Genomic DNA, 18,279 nt, shown 5'->3' with positions numbered 1-18,279 from the left:
TATTTTTGTTTGATATCTTATGATATAAACGGTACTCCTCATGTTTCACCTGTGATTTAAAATATATATTTCAGTGGGTTTCAGTTTGCTTTTGTTTTCACCCAACACACAATTCTCTTATATACCGGTACCCTGATTGAAAGTGCATTACAAAAGATACCTGATCATGATTTAATGAATTTGTATTAAGAATTAAAACAAATGTAATTTAGAAGGATGCTTCCCTGTGCATTGTATTTTTAAAGAAGTAGTTGAACTTTTTGTTAATATAAGAGCTTCTAAATCTAATTATTATTCACTTTAATTCAACTATGAAGCTATTTTCCACCACATCATTATGTTGACATTGAGAAGTTGAAATGTACGTGCCGTCCCTGAATGCAGCGCGAAGCTGAGTGGCAGATATCAATGTCCCATTGAACATCACCTCACGTTTCTTCATGCAGGATTAAAGAAAAACTGGGGTGAAAGGACTGTAAGTGATGAGAAATGCTATTTCCTGATGTATTCATGGACTGGAGCCCTATAGAGGCTGTTTTGTTTTTTTAATAAAGTAAAAACCAAAGCATGTACAGTGTCTCAAGCACACGATGCATTTACATCGAAGAAACTCAAATATAATTCATGGTTATCTATCTAAATCTGCTAATTTGTTTTATTATCATCATCGCAATACAAACTTTAAAGTCAAAAACTCTGTTCACCACACATCCATCTTTACACAAGCCTAAAAATTTCAATATACATCAAATTAAAAAAAGGCAACACAATTTAAATTATCTCCTAGAATGATCACAAGGCACACGTGATAGTACCACATTTTCTTCCAATATGGTACATGTGTAAATATCTGACTGTCACAAATTTGCTCAACTCAAAGTTAAAAGATAACAACATAGGTTAGTCAGAATACCAATGCACGATTGTCACTTTAAAGCCAGGAAAAAACAACAACGTGATAACTGGGATTACCCCATCTTTTAAAAGAAAATTACCTCTCATTCTCAACATTCACTTAATTTTCCTGAATCAGAACACCACTTCATGCACAAGTCCATAAATAGTCAATACTATAGATAAAATAACAAGCATTTCTTTTGAGATTGAAGATTATTTTCACATAAAAGGAAATGAAACTAAAATATGAGCAATATCAGATATTAGAACAGGTTGTAAAAAAAAATTAATTAAAAAAAAAAAAAATGAAAGGTAATTTTCCTAAAAGAAAACTAATACTGACTCTGGTTTAAAATAGCAGATAACTGACTTCACTTAAAGTTCATGCCTGAGTGTTGTTTCTGGAATTAGACATCTTCTTCGTCCTCGAACTTCACTTTGGCGTCATCTGCGTCCAGCTGCAACGCAAGCGTGGGTCATTACAAGCACATCAAATAACCTGAGAAGGCGTGTATATGTCAATCTACTTACACATTTCATCTCCAAGGCAGAGAAGACTGGGCCGGTCATGAACATGCGCAGGGGGATGGTGAGGATGAGCACGAATGGTAGAGCCAGGGAGAAGGAGCTCATCTTCACCATCCACAGCATGCCGAGGCACACGAGCTGGATTAAGGTGAACAGGTGCATCCGCATTGTGCTTACCTGCACAAAAAGCCGTACAGAGTTAACAGGTGGACTGAAAACAAAAGCTAAAATGCATCAAAGCTCAGTTTCTGTCATGGTCGTCTGCGCAGACGCTCATAAACATTCCCTGTGTACACTGAATGCAATGTCAGGAAGTCAACCAAGATTCAGAAAGTCAATCAAGCAACTGCAAGGGGATGCACAAAACAAGCACAGAAGTTCCCAGAGGAAACACAAAAAGACACAACAAATATTGTGCCTATTGTGGTACAATCTGCAAGGAATGCAGTGATATGTTCCTTTGGAGGTCACATAAAGTTCAAAAGGCTCCATCTATCATCGATACCAGGGGTCTGCAACCTTTATGACCAAAAGAGCCATTTTTGTCACTTTCCACCAAATGAAATTTAACTGGATGTTCCACCTTTAAAATGAGGTAAACGCAACTCTTAAAGTTCCATATATAGTGTTGATACACGTGAAAATATTGTATCCAATGTTGTATTCATGAAGTTTCAATGACAATTTTGGATGGTGAACAGTTTGTTATTTCATTAAATCTTAAACTATTTTTCTATCTGATTGAGATAGATAGTATATCTGAATAGAGGTTTCACTTTTCTTTTTCAACATTTATTGAAGACAATTTTGACATATTAGCTGTTATAACCATAATGACGCGCAGTATTTGTCCCCATTTCCTGTGGTTTTAGACATATTCCTGGGTTACCCGGATATAACTTTGTTAGAGAAGATATGTACACTTCACAGGCAAGGCCTCCAAGCCCAGAATCAAACAGGGATGAATATCACAGTGCTGTAAGCATTACACATAAATCTCTCGCAGAATGACTTAAACAGAATATTCATGGTTTTTATGTGAGCATGAGGTTCTTGTAGCTGTCTCTATGTAAACATAAAGAGCATAACACCTCCAAAAGTTGACACTGGGTTTACATGCTGTGATGTGTGGACATTAATCTCGAACAAATGTCTGATTATGTTATTGATTATAGAATAAAAAGCATATTGTAGGAAGAACAGTACCCTGGTTGCATAGGCTTCAGGCGGATGGTATTTCTTGGGGGTGATGAGCAGAAGCATCCTGTCCCACATCTGGATTCCACTCAGGGAGGTGATACCCATATAGAGGAAGATGCCAAACAACGCCGTCATTGGAATCATTTTGAGTACAGGCTCCATGTAGATAGAAACTCCTGCGAGTTACGGAAGAGGATGGTTATCAGAGGCCCAGATGTAGTGAGTGCATTAGTGCTATAGATGGCAGCACCTACCAACCATGATGGCCACGAGGATACCACTGATTCTCTGCTCAATAACCTTCTCTATTTCGGGTTTGGGGCCCTTGGACATGACGGTGAGAGCGTTGGCATGTGTGACAGATCGAACGGTAGCGGCACTCAGCCAGGGCACCCCGAAGATGGAGGAGATGCCCCCCATGATCACCAGAATGAGAAGATCAAAGTGGAAACCAGATCCTTTCACCATTTTTCTCTCTGGCTTGCTCACAATCAGCCTGGGATCCAGGAAGAACAATAGAGTAAAGTCATCTTAAACATATTTACATAGCTGGCAGTCATGTGACTGCATGTAGCAGTTTCACTCACGTGGTAATCTGGGACTCGAGGAAGATGAGGATGAAGACGAGTATGGCAGGGACACAACAGGCAGCCATCATCCAGATGGGGAAATCCTTCTTTTCCCCCATAGGGTTGATAAACCAACCTCTGACCTTGGGGTTGGTCACTTCAACACCTTTTGGCACAACAAGTTTCTAAAAGAAGAGAGAATGAAATGATTTGACAAGAAAATGAATATTGACAAATTCTAAGGGTTTTGTGTTTTGTTTTCCAAACTTTCTAATAGTCGATAATGTATTTTTCCTCACCTTGAGGAAATTGAAAAACCAGACATATCATTTTAGACATATTTTGAACAAAAATAAAGGATTCATATTTTTTTTTGTTCACTGAATGAAAAGGACGAACACAAAATGATTAAATAAGTGTGTGTGTGTGCGTGCGTGCGTGCGTGCGTGTGTGTGTGTGTGCGTGCGTGTGTGCGTGTGTGTGTGTGTGTGCGTGTGTGTGTGTGCAGTAAGCCTCTGCTAGGGGGCGCCAAAGATATCATGAACTCCACAACAAAAGAAACAATGAGCCAGGTGGTAGGTAGCCATCCATCTTAAACGATGGTTGAGCAGAACTTATCTATTTCTAGCAAACACAGTTAGAGAAGAGAAAGTAATAATTTGTATTGGCATTAAAACCTATGACAGCATAACCTTTAAAAAAATACAGCCTTTCATATATTTTTTTTACCTGTGTGTATGCATCTTCAATGCTGACATCCACAGCAATCATGAAGAAAATTGCAATGGGTACTCCGAAGTCACCAATCAAACGGCGAAGCTGAAGAGGAAAAACAGCAGAGAATATACCCAGGTGGAAATTGCAATGGTTATCAAAAATGTATCTCCAGTTGGAATACTACAGCTACATTAAAAAAAAATCTATCGTACCGGGCCAGGGAAATAATGACCGCCCTTAAACTGCCGGAGGAAGAATGCAATGAAGAAGCAGCCAAACATCAGGCACATGGACAGCAGGGCAGTGTTGGGGTATGCCCTCTCGAGCTCCTTCTCATGGACGCTAACATTGCCATCAGGATGGAGCACCTCGTGTTCCGTGAACACTGGGTGGAAGGGATTTTCCGCTGAGATATTCAGATGTTCGTAGTTCAGGACCAGTGGGTGAGCTTTGAAGATCTGAGGAAGAGGAGGTGAGTTATTAGAGTGAGAAACACAAGATAATATAAGTCAATGACAATGTTTGCCAGAAGTAAATGATGTCGGGTGATGTGGAATGGATGGATGTAGAACCACATGGAAACCTTGATGAGCTTATTGAAGGTCTCATAGATGAAGATGAGAGAGATGAGGATGGAGAAGATCTCTTGGGTGAATCGTGAAATGAATCGAACCAGGAAGCTGCCCTCCACAGCCACAATGATGATGACGATCACAATCAGCCACATGCCCACCCAGATACGACCCACAATGTACTCAATGTCCTGGGCCTTGCAGAACTACAGCACAAAACAAACCAATGGAAGTGTTTATTTAATGAAGAAATACAGACTAAAGACTAATTTCAAGAATTTTAAAATTGAGCCTACAGCATAGAAAGCTTCCTCAAACACCAATAATGGTCCAGAGAAGCCGATGACGAGGACAGGTTGAGCAGCAATGAGGCAGAAGATGACACCTTGGATGGCGGTGGATACCATAAGCTCTGACACACCCATCATCTTTTCTGTTTTGTCAGCTAGGGAAAAAAGAAATTTAACAAATGTAACAAATTGAGCCTCAGAAATCACACACATTATCTTGGCCTAGAACACTTCTCTACCTAGAAGTCCTCCAAAAGTGATGGCTGGGGACAGGGCTGCAAAGTAGATGAAGATGACGGCAGCGAGAACTTGAGGGTTGAGAGCATCGGTGTAGTCGCTGATGTAGTGGCGGTAACGCCGCTTCATGTCCTTCACCATCCCGCCGAAAGGATAGCCGGTACGGGCGAGAGGATCCTCCCTGGGTTCCTCTGGACCTTTTTCAACTGCACAAGGACAAAGTGAAGTCAACATCAAGTACACATTCCATTTCTCTTTTAGATACTACAGAGATATTTGCTTGCCTGTTCATTCATTTATTTAATCATTCATTCAGTCAGAGCCACTACTTTAGACACTGTAATCTGACCTTTCACCCTGTCTCCAAATGCAAGGCGAGTGTCTGAAGGACGGAGTCTGTCCTGCAGCATCCTTTTCTGGAAATCAATGATGGGGTCCAGCATGGCCTTGTCTTGGATCTCAGTGGGAGGAATGACAATGCTGCAGTCCATGAAGTCAGCGATGGCGTTGGTCAGGTCTTTGTCGGTCTGAGCCAAGTAGGCTTCCAGGCAGAAAACCTAACAGAGCAACAAACATATCCTTTTACTTCAATAGATCAGCTGATTCATTCATCTATAGACTGGATTTTGTCATTGAGTTGTGATCACTATATGTTGCTTCCCCTTCTTTGTTTGTCATCCTCACCCAATCGGCCATCAGAGCACCCATGGCGCGGCCGCTCTCACTGTAGTCAACAGGTGCCTCGCTGGGTCCCACCATCACAAAGACGAAGCGAACAGGGACGGTAGACTCCAGAGTGGACTCCATGACCACGGAGTCCCTCAGTCGAACAAAAGCCACCACTGGTTTCTGAAGGAAGTCGAGGGCACCTTTGGAAAACGGTATCTCTTAGCCTCATTGTCTTCTTGACACACACCAGGAAAAAAACAATATACCACATAACTCAAACATACCTGCAAGGACAATCGAGGCCTCCATGTTGTCAGAGCTTTCTCTCTGCAAAAGTGAGACAGCAGCAGAACAATGAATGTCATATCTGTTGTGTTCATTCAAGAAGGAAATACTGACATAAGAAAAGGATAAATGATGTACCTTCTTTGTCACAGAAAAGGTCTGCATCTGAATTTCTCCAGTGGCAGAAACTTCCGGAGCCCCAGTCTGACTGAAAGGACAGAAAAAAATAACCATAAAGTGTAAATAACTGTTGACTTGTTTTTTGTATTGCAGAGCAAACTCACTGGATTACCTGCGTTTCATTAGGAGAGCTCTCAGCAGGCCATTTCGGTCACTGGAGCGAATCTCATCCTTGTTCACAAGCTCATCGGCCACTTTTTCGGCAATGGAGGACAGGCTGGTGGCATTCAGGTCAAAGATGACTGCGCCTGATGGAACAGTTGTACTGGTTGGTATTTAACTGTTTAAATCCAGCCCATTACAACAAAATCTCCTCAGATGTTGGCTTCATTTTCAAAATTACCTGTACTCAGCGTTTTGCGCAGCTGGATCAGACTCTTGAATGTGAGATAGGAGACATGGGAGGCTCCCCACTTTCCCGTTCCAGTGTTGAAGTTTTCCTCATAGCCGACCCAACGGGTAGTCTCCTGCCAGAGGCCACCCTGGAGTTCATTCAGCTCCACATAGGCCTGTGGTCACACAATGCAGTCAGTAAAAGCGTCCTGATAGAGCAGAGTATATCATGTGTGTAAAATTAAAGAATGTAGACTAACTTGAGCATCTCCTCTTGTGGTGGCATTGGTGTTTAGGTTCAAAAAAGCTGAAATACAAAGGTAGACAATGTAATTTGTGCAGATGTAATTGAAGGTAGATTGGATCGTCACAAACATTTACCATCTGAAACAGTGGAAATGACGATGGCTGTCGAGAGAGGCTCACTCCTCTCTGCTTCCTCCTCTGTTTCCACTTCACCCTGAAGCTCAATCATGCCACTCTGGCCTGGTGGAGGCCTTGGTGGTGCAGAGGAAAGGAAGATTTCATTAAGAGCGTGACCAAGTTAAACAGACAACAAGTCACATGTGTTTCTGGCGTTTTAAGTTTGATTCAATTTGGGAAAATATCATATATGTATAAAACAATGTATTTTATTTCTGGTGAAACTACTTACTTTAATGCATTTTGAGCGAACTTTAGAAATATTGGACCTATAGTTGGCAAGTGTTGTGTCTTAGCATAAGATAACTAAGCGCAATCATTCATGCAGTTCTACAAGTGACCACAAGATGGCAGTATTTGCATTACCTATTAGAATGATACTTTTTTCTCTTCGTTTGAGTTAAAGCTGCTTTAAGTCTTGAGGTGTACTTTCTATTCTAGGGAATGTCCAAAGCAAAGCAGCGCAACCATGGCCCTGATTTACAATGCAGGGAAACTTCTATATTTTTCTCAATTTTTTTTTCTTCCAATTGCTCCCTCACAGGGTTGGTATGGTATGGTAAGATCTACATGGTAGAATTGGCTCAAGGACGCCAAACTGACTGAAACCTCAGTGGGATTTGTGGGGAGTGGGATTCAATACCACAAGCTCCAGTCACATGCTGCAACAGGCCCATGCCCTCACTGACGCTGTCATAACTTTTCTTATACTTGGAGTACAAACATTATTTCACCAGCATCAAGTCTAACATAATGTTTTGCCACTTGTGCAAAGCACAAGAAGTAAAACAAGGCTGACATTCATCTCATTTGTGTAATTTAGCCAATTTGATTAGAGGAATGAAATTCTTAAGTTTGTATTGTGTTTTTTGTATTCGTGTCATATCAGTCACGAGCAGTTCTAATATTGACTTTCACCCAATGTGTTATCTGTTAACTGTTTGCCCATGATCTGACTAAGTTGGTATATTTTTTAGTCAATGCAGCTTGAGTTAATAAAGTTACAGCAATGAAGTGAGCTGAATGGGCTTCATAGGTGGGCTCTGGCACACAATTCTAGTACATTTGCTCAAGCTCTTTTCAAGGCAAGAATTTCTATGCAAACACACAGATCGTACATCCCGTATATGTGATGAAGAACTCACGGTCTCACTGGAGAGAGGAAGGCTGAGTCATTGTCTCCGTATGACATCTCACTTGCCTAGATAAGATAAACATAGAAAAACATAGTCTTCATATCTGTTTTGTTTTTTTGTCAATGCCACTATCAACAGAAACTGGTAAAAAAGAAAAAGGAAAAAGAGAGACCAACCTCCTCAAAACTAAAATTGTTATCCATGGGTGTTGATTTGTCTGTCCTCCAATTTTCAGCTATTTTCCCTAAGACACAAAATGACCACGTCAGTAATCACACCCCATAAAACAAGAATGTAACCAAACAAAATACATGTAACATTCGTTTAACAAATTAAAAATAATGGATGACTCACCAAATACAGCAAGTAAAATTGAATAAAAGCAAGGTCGTAAATTTGAAGTTTGACATTTTTTTCGAGGCATGTTCATCGTGCTGCATTGGGATCTACAGAAAATGCGCACTGTGCTAAGGTAGCGATCACAATGTTCTTCTACAGACAGCTCTATTTGGTGTTTTTACGTGACATCCTCCTCTGTCATATGCACGTTTACAATAGGACCGGTTTTGCACCTTTTTGAGGAACTTTACATGAACAGTCACATGGATTTCTAGACTGTCTGTGGAGCCAGCCCTCACAGCAGATAATCCATCAGCCGTTGAGAAAGCGAGCCGCACTATAATTTCAAATAGAAGACGTACATCTCCTTATCTTTGGGGCCACACCCTTCAACCACACTCTTCGTCACTCTCCATTTACAGTACTGTGAATTGTCTCTCAAAATTTTAGCAAGTCAAGATCATACTAATAGCACAAACTATTTAGAAAGAAATGCTTAAATTCCCAACAATATATTTCAGGAAATGTTTCACTGTGGTGTGGTTTTTGTGGATTACATTTCCGATTTTCCATGAAATATCAAACAACTGAACACATTTCTGTTTGTTTTTGTCTTAAACTATTGATTCCAGGCAGACTAAACAGGTCCATCGACTCAAGGTGAGAAAAAGTAATCTATAAACAAACTGAAATATATAACTGTAACAGTAATATTAAAAGCTGAATCGCAAGCAAAAAAATCTATATGATTCTTAAAATATGGTTATAATATGCATTACAGACATTTTGTTTGCTCTCCTAGTAAATAACTTGCATCTCAATACTGTAAATGACACCCTTAAATAAGGAACATAATCCTAGATCATAGTGATACGTCTAGATACCTGCAGTATCTTACTTGACCTTTGCCCTCAACTCCATTCGTATCCCATCATATATCTAACGCTAGCGATGAAGAGACCACACCCTTACCTGTACGCAGGTACTCCCACCTGGAAACAGGACTGGAAACAGGGCGACCGCTGCACTGTTAGCCTCGACAGACCCCAGTGACAAACTGAGCCGGGACGAGCCGAAAAGACGAGTACGGAGACAGAAGAGCGGGAACACCCACACCAAACTACGTCGAAGCCGGAGAAGCACCCCACGATTCCTCTGGTTGCCAGGCAACCGGGCCAGGGGGTGGGGTGTGTGACACACAAACACCCCTATCAGCAAGAAACACCTTGACGCAGGGATATCCCAGCCCAAGTTTGGCCGCTCCGCCCTCGCAGCCCGAACCCAGTCCATCAACCAGGCGGCTAAACTCCGTCCTGTCTGAGGGGCACCTTGCGGGCGAAGAGGGTAGAAAAGGGGCAACGTATAGTACCAAGATAAAAACATCTTTCTACGTCATCTTGTTTATGAATTTGGGATTCCCTCTCAGTGGAGATAATGTGATGTGTACCCAACCATTTTAAATGAGCTGTCGAGCCACTTAACACAACAGACATATTTAGTGATCGCTTGTACAAGACGATACTTTTTTGCCATCTCTCTGTGGCTATTTCACGAGTCTGTATCTTCTTCTTTGAGGTCTGCAGAAAGAGCCGGTGAAGCACAGATGGCCTTTTTGGTCAATCCAAACGACTGCGAGGGGAGATCATTTTCAGTTCCTTGTGTGCCCTGCCACCCTCACCACCCACTGCAGGTCCTTCCTGCCACAGGGCAGGAGCCGATCCAGAATGACCAGCCTCTACATCCGATGGATGCACACATTGTGAAATGCCTACATCACACATCCACACAACAAACCTGAATACAGATGCAGTCTGGGCTATTACACTTTTTCAATTTTTTCTCACACTGATACTATAGCAGTGCGAGACAGCTTTCTTTTGCCAGTACTTATGCAATATTTCTTTTTGCAATTAATTGGTTCCTTTCTATCCTTGAGTGATCCGCCCACTTTGAGGCCTCATACACTAGATTCTCGGGAGGCTTCCACCTCACCATGATTTGATGGAGAGAGAGAGAGAGAGAGAGAGAGAGAGAGAGAGAGAGAGAGAGAGAGAGAGAGAGAGAGAGAGAGAGAGAGAGAGAGAGAGAGAGAGAGAGAGAGAGAGAGCATATTCAGATTACCAATCTACTTGCTTATACTTCCCTACAGTTTTTAACTACATGATTGACTTTAAGCTTAAACCACTGACCATTTATTTCAATGCACTGAAATCTCATCATTGCAGGTTCAACATGGAGGTTGCCAGTCCATCACAGGAAATAGCAACAGAAATACACAAACCAACCCTCACCTATTGTCATATACTGTATATGGTTCAAATCTCAATGCTGACAGGTTATTAGGGCCAAGCAAGGCCTTTGATCCTTGGGTGCACCATTGGCCTTAAAATGTGTAGTGAAGGGCAACAATGAATACGATGGTTTAATGAATGGATTTCCCGATAGGCAGTGATGAAGTATTCTTATTTGTACTCAGTTGAACACGTATGTCTTTGCATTGTCGGTGCACCAATAACAAACCCACATAGGCGTAGGGTGAACATGCAAAGTCCATCGAGGAAGATGCCATCAGTAGACAGGTTGGAATCAGAAACCTTCTTGCTCTATTGAATTCAAGTTTTACTGAGTTTGCGATGAACTACATTTCTCTATATCAGCTCCACAGTGCTAGAATGCTACATATTCTCTGTTGTGTTGCATATCCAGAAATTTTAAGACTCTATTTGGGGTTCTGTGTGGGAAACAGGGTCACCAGAAAAATAAATCCTTGGATTTAGTCACTATATAAAGATAAACAATAAATAGAGCACCACAAATGATACATTTATTTAATATCCTGTCGGTATTAATGTTTATTAACAACCTAAACCACACATCAAGAACAAGCCTTACACTTTTGAACCTTGCAAACATATTAAGGCACTAAGCTTTAACACTGTAATTACTAATACCAGTTTTAATTCATGACAAGCATATGGATTTAGTTTATATTGGATCTCAATGATAACTGAATTTATGTTAGTACTGTATAAAAGGTCAGCAGCGTGAAGTGATTCTCCATCTTTGCTGAGATATTAAGATAAAGAAAGAAGAACTCTTAGTTTGCCCAACTCGGAGAAAATACACATATTAGAGTCCACCATGAGGCACAGTGGGCCCCAGCGACTGACTGTGACTGCCGCTCAGGCTTGTTATCACATATTGTAGCAGCTATCTACCGTGTCCATGTGTCTTTACATGCAACATACAGACACTCCCAGTTTTCATATCCAGTAGCTTGCAAGAGTATTCATTCACCTTGAACTTTTCCACGTTTGATCACATTTCAGCTCCAAATGTAAAATGTATGTAAATTAGATTTTAGTTGATGGACCAACAGAATGTGCAGCATAATGGTGAAGTGGAAGGAAAATTCCACGTTTTTCTGTTAAGTTTTTTTTTTGTTTTTTTTTACATATAAAAACAAAACTGAAAAGTGTAGTGTACAAAAATGTCCCCCCCCCCCATTGAGTAAATTACTTTGTAGAGCCACTTTTAGCTCAAATCAGAGCCGCAAGTCTTTTGGGGGCACGTCTCTATTAGCTTTGCTAATAGAGAATTACACACTGAAATTTTAGCAACACATCAAATCTGCAATGTTAATAAAGTATGAAAATGTTATTTGATTGTAAATAATATGAAATGTTGGATATTTGATTTGAACAAACATGAAAATTATAGTTTTTGCTTGTTGCTTTTTAAAAAAAATTTGTATATTGTAAATACTGCACATAAAATGCTTAAAAATATCTATAAATCTATAAATATTTAGAATGTTGAACATTAACAGACTGATGGAAAGCGATTAAAAGGCAGCTAAGGGGCCAATGTTTTAAGAGTGATCTTCTCTTCTGCTCCTTTTCGTTCAAAATGTGATGAATTTGAAGTTTTGTTGCTGAGACCATTTATTTTAATTCATTTTTAATTTTTAAAAAAATTCTTTGTATAATAGCTCATGCTCAGTCAGATTGGATAGAAAATGTCTGTGAACAGCATTTTGCAAGTCATGCCAGAGATTTTCAATTAGATGAAGTCTTTTGCAGACTCTAACAAGTTTTGGGTCTCCAACATGGCAAACTGGGAGTTCTTCTGTCTTTGTTCTAAACACTGGCTTTCTTCTTACCAGCCTCTCATAAAGGCCTCTGATTTATTTCCTGCAGACTGATAGTTGTTTTGTGGACAGGTTGTCCCCCTCCAACGAGCTGTGGATCTCTGCAGCTCCTTCATGATGCTGTTTATTCAGAAATGGCCTGTAATGAAAGTCTGAGGCCTTGACAGAGTAGCTGGATTCATACCAAGATTAGATTGCATACTGGTGGACTGCATTTACTAATAATTGACTTTTGAAGGCTCTCGGTTGACCTGGATTTGATTAAATATAAATATAAGATGTAATATGTAATATAATAAAGAAAATGGAGGCATGACATCATGACATGTATATGACTATATGAAGCTGCATGGAAATCACATGTTAAATCACACATTCATATAATTACAGTTGTAGCTTTTACTGATTTACTTTTGTAAGACGAATTCGTTCAGGGGTGTCGAGCACAAAGCCCATAACATACCTGCAAGAGGTTCCATTCCGGCCTGTACCAAACCACCTAGAAAATTGTGAAAATTACCAAGAAAGAAACAACCAACATTTTTGGAACAAACTTCTTGAAAGTAAAATTTTTATTAACATTTCAATGTATTTTGCACCAGAAGGTCTCATTAAAATTCGCTTCATGTTGAGATTGTAACGATTTTTGCCAGTAATTGTTTGGTTATATTTACATTTTCATCACATATAAAGATTCACTTTAAAGTTTATTATGCCACTAGTCACTGGTGCGGTCCACTCAAGATGATTCTGGGCTGTATGTGGCCCCTGAACTAAAATGTGTTTGATGCCTGACTTGGAGCTGGTATTTGACACCAGCATCTATAAAGGATATGTCAAACTTACAGCACATGGGCTGTAAGTTAGTCTGAACCAAAACACTTGGACAAGTATAATTTTAAGACACAAATTCAAAGTTATTCATGATGACCTGGGTTTTGGGACATTTCACTGTTTTTTGCACCAGAAGGCGGCACTAAACATGGCTTTGTGGCAAAATTGCACTTATATATATATATATATATATATAAGAAACACACAGGTAATGTAAATAGATATATATCAAAATAATATATTTGTAACTCTTGATACTAAAAATCAACATTACTGCTATCATTGCACTGATCCAGACCACTCAGGATAAACTTGGACTGAATTTGTGGATTAAGAAGCTCAACATGAAAAACACAATCTAATGAGCTCTATCAGCATTGCAACAAGCAGGCGGCTAAGAGTTATCACTGAGGGCCAGAGCCGAACACCAAAGACCCACCTAGTCACTGTGTGGTCGTAGGAGTACACAACAAACCCTCTTTTAACAAGCGATGCCTGCAGTAACAGTGGAGAGAAATCCTCATACGGGCTTTTGGGACTTTCTGCGTGGGGTATTAATTTTCTTCCTCGGCGTGCTGTGTACTCTCATTTCCCCCCACAGTCCCAAAGACCTGAGTTTTAGATTAATTGGAGATTCTTAATTGGCCATACATGTGAGTGTGTGCATGACATTGACTTAACAACAGCAGAAACAGGAGCATCTAGTGGAGAGGAGGGGCCGTCACACTGAACTCAGCTGGGATAAGCTGCAGTACCCCCACACAGCCCTATAGTGGATAAAAACAAACTTTCTGACTTACTCAGCATTCTCAGTTGCACATTTAGCCTTTAGGCAATACTTTAGAGCAACATTCATTTTCTACAAAGTGAAAACATCATCATAGGTTATCCTCCCCCCCCATTGCGTAATTCCTAAATTGTGTTGTCTCTGCATTTGACCTCAGAGTGTCTCGAAAAAGGAAAGCCAGGAACAAAATACAACAGACAGCAGGCTATCACTTTGGCGCCCCTTAGTGTAAGAAATAGGAAAGTTACTGTGTGATTCAACCTCTTCTCCTCACTATCAAGTCTCATTTAAAAAGCTGTCTATTGGTAAAGATCAGTTTAGGTCAATTTTATTTCCATGGCACCAAATACAGCACATGCACTTACACACCAAAAAACCCAACGATGAGATGAGCAGGTGGATGAGATGTTGGAAAAGAACAACTCCCCTTTAACAGGAAGAAACTTGCAGAACCAGGCTCAGAGAAGGAGATTATCTCCTGTTCTGTTTGAGGTTAGAAAGAGGGAAAATGAAAGGACAGAGAAAGAGATCAACAAGCATACAGACATAAATCCACTTACTGCAGACAGATGTGAACAAGATAACTGAAAGCTCTGCCTCCCATTCTACTTTTAGAAAATCTAGAAACCTCCTGTAAGCAGCACTCTGAGAACCAAGTGTTCTACTGGGGTGATATGGTGCTTAAAGCTTTTGAAGTTATAACAAGAGCCGGACAGTTAAGAGCTTTACACGTTAAAATAATGATTTTAAATTTGATTCTCCATTTAACATGAAGCCAGTGAAGAGAAGAAAACACTGGAGTGATGTGATCTCGCCTGCTGGTTCTACTGGAAGTAACAAATGCATGGATTAATTTCTCAGCGAGTCTGAATCAACAGGTTTCTGATTTTACAAACATAAAAGTGAAAAGCAGTTCAATACAAAAATTTTGCAAAGTCAATCTTTTACAATCAGATTTCAAAAGCTTGTTTGAAATAATTCATATAGACATCAGAATTTTACAAAGATGCCAACAACTGGAACAAATGGATTTATCCAACCTATAAGACATATGAAATCTACAGTGTATTGTGTGGGCTGGTAAATAAAGAATGTCATCAGTAGTTTCCAGGCAACCTTCTTTTAATGTGCCCATAACAAACGATCCCCCGGGGAGGGAGTCAGCATTACATGTGCAGAGACACACCTAAAAGCATTGTTATGTGACAGACGTAGGTGTGTTAAGGGAAGAGTCACAGTCGTGAGACGTAAGAGATCATTATCTTTATTCCAAACCTGCAGTTAGTTAGTCTACACGTGATCTGTGCGAGTCTGACAGATCAGTGAGTGATGATCTTCAGAGTCACCGCCGATCACTGCCCCAGCAGTAGAACTGAATGGCAAGTTCAAGGCAGTTTGTTTCTTTTAAACCAAATCCTTCAAAGTACAAAACAAATCGATATGCATGAAGTGAGAGAAACCGTTGTATTTTTTCTCAGAAAAGTGCGACATTGAACGTTCACAAACCCGTAAAAATCAGTAAACAGGGCATTTCAATTGATCGAAATTAAAGAACGCAACGAATTATTGCAGCATAGGGTTGTGCCGAGACACAAACTGCCTCCCAAATGTACTTCATATTGTGTGCGTTACTTAAAACAAGGAATTGCATGTGAAATTAATGAACAGAAAAGAAACTTTTAGGCAGTTTGAGAACATGTGGCAGCAAAGTTCAGAGAAAAATGGAGGTCAGCTCCTTCAAACATCACCCCCCTCCTCTCTTATCTTTACTCCAATCAGGAAACTCCAGGATGGGATACATCATACCGTCGCCTTGAAGACTTTAAACCACAGTAATCATTAACATCCAGGAGCGCCACGATGGGAGCAGAGAGAGAGGGGGCAAGAAAGCAGAGCGGGGTTTAGGATTTAGTGGTTTGCATCAGAGTAGTGCTTCATCCAACCCATTTCACAACAGGTTCCGCTGGTAAACCAGAGATGGGACATGGTGTTTCCACACTGGACGCTTCTGGACGGAGGCTTACATGATGACACAAGGCGCACGGCTTTTGGTGATCTTCTGTACAGGCTTTCCATCATGAGCATTCTGGATCGCATCTATGACCTGTGACAGACACACAGACACCCACGCTAAATCCCCACATCCTCTGCAGTTAATTACACTTTAAATACAATTCAATGTCGCTTACATCATCATCTTCAGGGAAGCCACCCAGCTCCAGCTTGGAGAAAACCAGCTGTCCATTGATTTCAATTTCAAAGCTGCCTAAAACAAACGCATCAGGAAGAAATCAGTTTTATGAAGTGTTGAATTTAAAGTGCAGGAGGTGACTGGTGTGCGCTTACTTTGTCTCCCCACGAAGCCAGACACATCCGCCTCTGGAAACTCGTTCCGCACCGCACAGGCGAGTTCCCGGTAGCGGGGCTCGTACCCTCACCTACCGCTAAACGGTTGATTAAAAAAAATAAAAACAAAAAACACACATTTTGCTGGGGACATTTCAACAGCACACAATGTTTTCATGTGTAACCCGAGCTGCTAAAATTAGCTCAGTGACGCTAATCTTACACTACCACCGCATTGAAACTGAGATTTAAAAGGAAGGGAGCCGATAAATGTTGCCTGAAAGTGAGCGTCAGAAGTGAGGGATAGATCATTTACCAGTATTCGACGTTAATTTTCACCCCCATGGTGGCTTTTGCTCCGGGTTTAGAGTGCTTCTTCTCTTCTGTTAAAGCTCCGTGCGCTCCGCTGTCGCCGCTCCTAGCTGTTTGTGTAACGCTTGAGCGGGGTGGGGTTTATATCACTCCGCTACAGCGAGAGTGCCCGGCTGTGACCCGGCTGTCCGGGCGTTAAAACCCATCACACCCCCAAAGAAGCGGTCAGACAATGCGGACTCACATTGCATAAATATTATTGTTTATTATATCTCATAAGATGTACACCTGTAATATATTCAACAAGGTATATGACCGATTTATAGCACATACATCCAGGTGGAAACTCGGAAATCTGTCGAGTATACTTCGAGTATACCATACTTCCGAGTTAGGTGTGTTCACATGACAATAAGAAAGTCACACACCTAATGATTGAAAATGACATCTCGAGTATTTTTAGCATCCGCATAAGCTGACAAAAAAAAAATTCGAATATTTTAGAATAGCCATGACAGATACATACGTGCTCTTTTGATGAGTAACCGCAGTAACTGCAGATTTCCCAGTTGGACTGACATATAAGATTGTTTCCCCACATTTCCAGTTGGACTGTATTGTGCAAACATTTGTCACTTTCTCAGTTGGACCGATATATGTAATATTTTGAGTTTGAATAGTAATTCTACTTTCCCCATTCTGGATCCACTCCTTATGACTCTGGATTTAAGTTTATTAAGGCAAAGTAAATCTCTGAATCGCTCATGCATGGATACAATCAAAGACATCCATCAAGATGTCACAAACTCACAAGACTGTCAACATTTTCCTGCTTTAATTTCATGACCCGCTGCTGAACTGTGATTCTTTTGTATTTTTCCTCTCCTTTTCTGGGACAGTAATGTCTGTGGAAGACGGTGGTTACAGCATGTGAGGTGGAATGAAACCTTTTCCTCAAAATTATTTTCTGGGATTTCATAGAAGTGTGAAAAAAAAAAAAAAAAAAACAAGGAGAGGAATCCAAATGAACATGATTGGATATATCAAATAAGTGCCACTCATTAAAAGTTTGTAACAAATAAATAAATGTGTGAGTAACACAATAATCAGCCCGGCCCATTCAATGTATTCATGAGGATGTGTTGATTGTGGTCATTTCTGAATTTGGACTATAATGTTTCAGGCACCTAAAGAGGAGTGTAGTAGTCTCTCCCATCTGATCCTTTGTCTGTCAGCAAGCCGAACAACTTGATCTCCCTGGCGTGACTGTGACAACATCCACAACAACAGCAGGTGAAGTCTGACTAACAGTGACGCTGCATTTTATGTCTCCACATAACTTGCACAGTGCAAACAACTGTCTGCCTCTTTTTCAGACTGGCGTGTAATTATTGACAGGCTACTACTGACGTTTCAGTGGATTTGAGCTGAACATAACCTCCAACCCAATGTAGTTTATCAGTAAAAGATGACTT

At 40.5% G+C, this 18,279-nt stretch overlaps 2 protein-coding genes across 5 annotated transcripts; both read right to left on the bottom strand.

Annotated features, from left to right (window-relative positions):
* Positions 1-528: 528 nt before the first annotated feature.
* Positions 529-9,460, bottom strand: slc4a1a (solute carrier family 4 member 1a (Diego blood group)). Of its 4 annotated transcripts, XM_080512195.1 has the most exons (22): positions 9,348-9,416; positions 8,609-8,712; positions 8,213-8,280; positions 8,046-8,101; positions 6,859-6,974; positions 6,738-6,784; positions 6,488-6,653; positions 6,257-6,392; positions 6,103-6,172; positions 5,964-6,006; positions 5,695-5,879; positions 5,360-5,567; positions 5,013-5,216; positions 4,780-4,928; positions 4,495-4,689; positions 4,124-4,369; positions 3,924-4,013; positions 3,213-3,379; positions 2,880-3,121; positions 2,632-2,801; positions 1,429-1,602; positions 529-1,355 (listed from the first exon to the last, which is right to left on the bottom strand). In XM_080512195.1, the coding sequence occupies exons 3-22, from the start codon at positions 8,237-8,239 to the stop codon at positions 1,305-1,307; spliced, it is 2,742 nt and encodes a 913-aa protein (XP_080368321.1). In that variant the 5' UTR covers positions 8,240-8,280; positions 8,609-8,712; positions 9,348-9,416; the 3' UTR covers positions 529-1,304. The 4 variants fall into 4 exon arrangements, with proteins under 4 accessions (XP_080368321.1, XP_080368320.1, XP_080368323.1 ...); XM_080512194.1 differs by lacking the exon at positions 8,609-8,712 and having other exon boundaries at positions 9,348-9,458; XM_080512197.1 differs by lacking the exons at positions 4,495-4,689; positions 8,609-8,712 and having other exon boundaries at positions 9,348-9,460.
* Positions 9,461-15,394: 5,934 nt separating this feature from the next.
* LOC308141167 (migration and invasion enhancer 1-like) lies at positions 15,395-16,923 on the bottom strand. Its single transcript, XM_080511213.1, has 4 exons — positions 16,809-16,923; positions 16,493-16,590; positions 16,336-16,412; positions 15,395-16,250 (listed from the first exon to the last, which is right to left on the bottom strand). The coding sequence occupies exons 1-4, from the start codon at positions 16,835-16,837 to the stop codon at positions 16,167-16,169; spliced, it is 288 nt and encodes a 95-aa protein (XP_080367339.1). The 5' UTR covers positions 16,838-16,923; the 3' UTR covers positions 15,395-16,166.
* Positions 16,924-18,279: the final 1,356 nt, after the last annotated feature.

Source organism: Blennius ocellaris (genome assembly GCF_963422515.1).
Source record: "Blennius ocellaris genome assembly, chromosome: 16".
Classification (NCBI taxonomy): domain Eukaryota; kingdom Metazoa; phylum Chordata; class Actinopteri; order Blenniiformes; family Blenniidae; genus Blennius; species Blennius ocellaris.
Note: the sequence above shows the minus strand (reverse complement) of the source record. Positions and strands in the feature narration are given on the sequence as shown.